Source organism: Mastomys coucha, unplaced genomic scaffold, assembly GCF_008632895.1.
Source record: "Mastomys coucha isolate ucsf_1 unplaced genomic scaffold, UCSF_Mcou_1 pScaffold5, whole genome shotgun sequence".
NCBI lineage: Eukaryota > Metazoa > Chordata > Mammalia > Rodentia > Muridae > Mastomys > Mastomys coucha.
Window position 1 is genome coordinate 74,005,783 of NW_022196911.1, and position 4,838 is coordinate 74,010,620.

The 4,838-nt window shown below is 45.6% G+C and overlaps 1 protein-coding gene across 1 annotated transcript in view; it reads left to right on the forward strand.

Annotated features, from left to right (window-relative positions):
• Positions 1–4,719, forward strand: part of Spag5 (sperm associated antigen 5) — a 20,358-nt gene extending 15,639 nt beyond the window's left edge. The window contains exons 16-24 of the mRNA XM_031355043.1: positions 2,004–2,115; positions 2,319–2,405; positions 2,665–2,785; positions 2,881–2,992; positions 3,371–3,451; positions 3,585–3,740; positions 3,821–3,895; positions 4,008–4,088; positions 4,420–4,719. Of these exons, the coding sequence (XP_031210903.1) occupies positions 2,004–2,115; positions 2,319–2,405; positions 2,665–2,785; positions 2,881–2,992; positions 3,371–3,451; positions 3,585–3,740; positions 3,821–3,895; positions 4,008–4,088; positions 4,420–4,491 (897 nt within the window). The 3' untranslated portion in view covers positions 4,492–4,719. The remainder of the gene's footprint in view (positions 1–2,003; positions 2,116–2,318; positions 2,406–2,664; positions 2,786–2,880; positions 2,993–3,370; positions 3,452–3,584; positions 3,741–3,820; positions 3,896–4,007; positions 4,089–4,419) is intronic.
• Positions 4,720–4,838: the final 119 nt, after the last annotated feature.

Consider the following 4,838-nt stretch of genomic DNA (forward strand, 5'->3'; position numbering starts at 1 on the left):
CTTCTTTAGCCTGTTGTTTAGACCTTCTTCCGCTTTTCAGTTACAAGCCTTTTGCTCTAGCCATGCTGCTTGTATAACACACACATCTCATTTCCATTCACACCTGGTCTCCAGATGTTTCCATATCTAATCTCTTCTGTTTTCCATCCGAAATCCTTCCTTCTTTTCTATAAAAAGAAGAAAGTTCACCTTCCGGAGAATGTCTGAGGTCACATGGACTTGCTTTTCTCAGGCACTTGTATTACTTCTTTTAGTTAGCCTAGCTTTTTTTGGCTTCTCCACTATAGACATAATGACAATAAGGCATTGATATTATTCAGCATTTAGAATTAATTAGTTTATTCTACAGATTGAGGTACAACCAAGATCCTCTTCTCCAGCCTGGTGTACAGAGTGAATTCTAGGATAGGAAAGGGCTGCATGAAGAAACCCTATCTCAAATAATAACAAAAAGATTCAGCTGTAGGTAATGTATATACATGAGTATGTGTGTATACACATACATAGATACACACCACCACATAGATACACATCAAAAGAATAGGACATAGAAGTAGCTGAGTTTGGTTGGTGAGGTGGCTCAGCCGGTAAGAGCACCATCTGCTCTTCTGAAGGTCATGAGTTCAAACCCCAGCAACCACATGGTGGCTCACAACCACCCATAATGAAATCTGATGCCTTCTTCTGGTGCATCTGAAGACAGCCACAGTGTACTCATTTAAAATAATAAATAAATCTTAAAAAACAAAACAAAACAAAAAAGAAGTAGCTGAGCTTAGTGACTGATGGTCATGAGACTGTTGAAAAGTGACACTAGCATCTAGGACTGGGTCTGGCAAACTTTCAGAGAATGGCACATTCATAATAGACGTATCATAAATGTTTCAGCTTTGTGGATGGGCCATGTGGCTTTGTCTCAACTACTCAGCTCTGTCATGCAGCTCAAGAGCAGCTACTGACAGTACTGAAGAAAATAAGTCCTCCTGAAACATTGCGAAATCCATTGGCAAGCTGCAATTTGCTGCCTGTTAGGATCTAGAACAGTAAATACTGAACTGGGAACAGATTTGAGAGAGTGAAACAGAAAATGGTTTTTTTTTTTTTTTGTAAGTCTTTTCTTTGGACCCAGAGACTGGGAAAAAGTCCAGTTGACTGAAAGGGATTGAAGAGTCATTCAAGTGGAAGTGATGGTCCAAAGTGAATGTTTTTGTAGAGTTCTAGAAGCAAAGCACTCAGGGTGGAGACAGAGTGAAAAAGGACTGAACCCTAGGCCCATATGTGAGGGCCAGGAGTTAAGGAAAGACCTGTGAGTTGAGAAAAGAAGCTTCTCCAAGGCCTGTCTGTGAGGAAAGGTCACGCTCAAGAAGAAATGGTTCCCGGAAGTGCCTGAGCATCAGTACCAAGCAGTAAAGTAAGAGCTGGAAAGTAAGGATGCCTGGCCTGGAGAGAGGGTTTAGTGGTTAAGAGCACACACTGTTCTTGCAGAGGACCTGAATTCAATTCCCAGCACCCACATCTGATAGCCACAACTGCCTATAACTTCAGTTCAGGCCATCTGACATCCTTCTGTCCTCATTCATATACACAGATACATATAATAAAAGTGTCTTGGTTTTTGCTTTTATTTTTTTAAAAAAAGAATGCTTAAAAAAAGAAAGTAAGGATGTCAGTGGTGTACTACTGACAAGAATTTTGGCTGCCAAGTCCTAGGTAGGAAGGTAAGAATTATAGGCTGTCTGCCTGCCTCCCTCCTCATTAAATGGAAGAGAAAGGACAGAAGTCACTAAAACATTTAAGGCATTTTTTAAAAATTATTGTCGTTTTAGTGGGTGAGACTTAAACACATAAGAATGTTCAGGGAAAGGCATTCGTGGGAAGCTGGAGAGAGAATTGTAAGGTAGATCGTGGATGCTCACCCTGGAAGGACAATTCAGAGCTCAGAAATCATTCTAAAGTACAGCTGAACAGCTGATTGTTATTTTTTTTTTTTTCTTTGTCCTTAGGCTGAATCAGAGATCATTCTGCCCAGCACAGGCTGTGCTCCATCCCAGGAACACCCTCTGTCCAACGATAGCAGCATCTCAGAACAGATCCCACCAGCAGTGGTAGATGAAGGTTAGTGACCTTGGCATCTCAAGGAGGGGAAAGTGACCCTGCTGTTGATATCAGCCGGTACAGATCACACTGCTGGACGTGTCTATCTTACCCCCTTCCTATAGTGGTGTTTTTTTGTTTTTGTAGAGGTAGGGTCTCATGTAGTTCAAGGTGGCCTTGAATTTCTGTGTGGCTGAATATACCTTGATTTGTTTTCTCGTTAGCGCCAGAACCAGCTCCTGTGCCATTGCTTGGAAGTGTTAGGAGTGCTTTCACCCGAGTAGCCTCAGCGGCGTCCTTTCAGCCTACAGGTTAGGATGTGCTCCAGGGACCATTCCTCATTTCTCAGAGATCTGGTAGTGATGTGCAAAGGCACAAGCACTCAGAAGTGCTTTGCTCTAAAAACCTCAATTCTACTTGGGCTCATTTTATTTCTGTCTCTTGGGACCTGTAATGTTCTGGATAGTTAAACCATGTGGGTGGGGAGCATGAAGGTGTGCAAACGGTGGTTGTATACCCCATCCTTCTAGGCAGAAGGGCTGTGCCTCCATTTAGAACTTTGTCTTTCAGAGACCCCAGACCTGGAGAAGAGCCTGGCAGAAATGAGGACTATGTTACAGGAGCTTAAGAGCCTGTGTTCCCTGCTGCAAGAGTCTAAAGAGGAAGCCGTCGGGGTCCTGCAGAGGGAAATGTGAGCAGCGTCAGTGCTAATGATGGGGAGTATTGAGAGCAGCCCTCATGCCAAGGGCAGAGTATGGGAATGATGCCAGATTCTTCCCCCCATAGCTGTGAACTGCACACTAGACTACAGGCCCAAGAGGAAGAGCATCAGGAAGCCCAGAAGGCAAAGGAAGCAGACATAGAGAAGCTGAACCAGGCCCTGTGCTTGCGCCACAAGGTGAAGGAGGGATCTTAAAGTGGGGCGACGAAGAACTGGGGCAGCTCCACTGGCCCATTGGGACCCCCCTCTCTAGGAGTCTAGGTAGTGGGGGTTTCCAACTACTGCCCTAGTTTTGCCCTTTTGGGGTCAGACATTTCATATTTGAGAATTAGTGCTGGGTTGACCTGTCTTCTCCAAGCAGACCCAGGAGAGAAGCCCAGAACTGAAGCAGAGCTCTGAAACCAAGATGTGCCATGCCTGATTTGGTCCTGAATAAGAAGTAGGCTGATATGAACTAGTCCCCAGGGATGAGCATGGCTCAGGCATTCTGTCTTTCCTTCTGGCAAGGGCTGAAAAGAAGTTAGCCTTTCCTCAGCTTCTGTCCTTTCTTCACAGAATGAGAAGGAGCTCCTGGAAGTGATACAGAAGCAGAATGAGAAGATCCTGGGGCAAATAGACAAGAGTGGTCAGCTCATAGTACGTTTCTCTTGAAGTTACGTCGGGCTTCTGCTTCTCCCACCTGATGAAGGAGAGAGAGAACCTCTGAGTACTGTTGGGTTCTCTCCGTTACCCCTGAGTGCTGTTGGGTTACCTCTGCTCTTGTTCTCAGAACCTCAGGGAGGAGGTGACCCAGCTCACACGTTCACTTCGGCGTGCAGAGACAGAGACTAAAGTGCTCCAAGAAGCCCTGGAAGGCCAGCTAGATCCCAGCTGTCAGCTGATGGCCACTAACTGGATCCAGGAAAAAGTGTTTCTCTCACAGGAGGTAACACAGAGTTAACAAAGGATCTGTGCAAATAGCGGGGACCCCACGCTATGCCCTTATTAATGTGGACATATTTATAGGTGAACAAGCTGAGGGGGATGTTCCTGGAGGTGAAAACTGAGAAGGAGCAGCTGATGGTCAAGTATCTGAGCCATGTAAGAAGTTCTGTTTTCTTCCACCACAAGCAAGCACCCAGTCCTGTTACCTCTGTTCTCTCTAGCTGTGTTCGTTTAAGTGTAAGGTTTATGAAGCCTGTTTGCATTATAGAGGCACATCCTGGAGGAGAATCTTCGGCGCTCTGACACAGAGTTAAAGAAACTCGATGATACAGTTCAGCATATCTATGAGGTAAAAGTGAGGGAGGTAGTGGGACCTGGCTGCAGGAGGTCCTGAGGAGCATGACTCTGGTTCCCAGCCTGTGCTGGGTGCAAGGCCTGACTTCTTTTTTTTTCTTTCCTCTCTCTCTCTCTCTCTTCAAGACAGGGCTTTTCAGGGTGGCCTCGAACTCAGAAATCTGCCTGCCTCTGCCTCCCAAGTGCTGGGATTAAAGGCATGCGCCACCACTGCCCTGCTGAGGCCTGACTTCTTATAGTGGCTTCATTTTCTCTTCTCCAGCATCACAGGCCAGGAGCTTTGGCTTCAGTTTTGTGATTCAGAACTGTTTCCTGTCTCTTCCCAGACTCTGCTGTCTATCCCAGAGGTAGTGAAGAGTTGCAAGGAACTACAAGGATTGCTAGAATTTCTGAGCTAAGAAACGGAAAATATTGGAATGCAATGGTGTGCACCTGTAGTTCTAGCTGCCCCAGAGGCCAAAGCTGAAGACTGCCGAATTCCAGGAGTTTGTGACTAACCTAACATAGACAACAGCAAAAAACCACTCCACTCCGGTTTCCTTCAGGATCCCTTATCCCAATAATAAGACTAATTGGCTTAGAGCCGACCATGTTTTATGCTATTTAAATAAAGTGTATTTAATGTAGTCCTTCCAGTCCACTGAATCTTATTTTGGGGATAGGAGTGGGAAGGTGAAATCAGGAAGGCAGATCAGCCCTCCAGCCTAGGCACCCCTCACCACTTCCTGCTGTAGCTAAAGCCAAG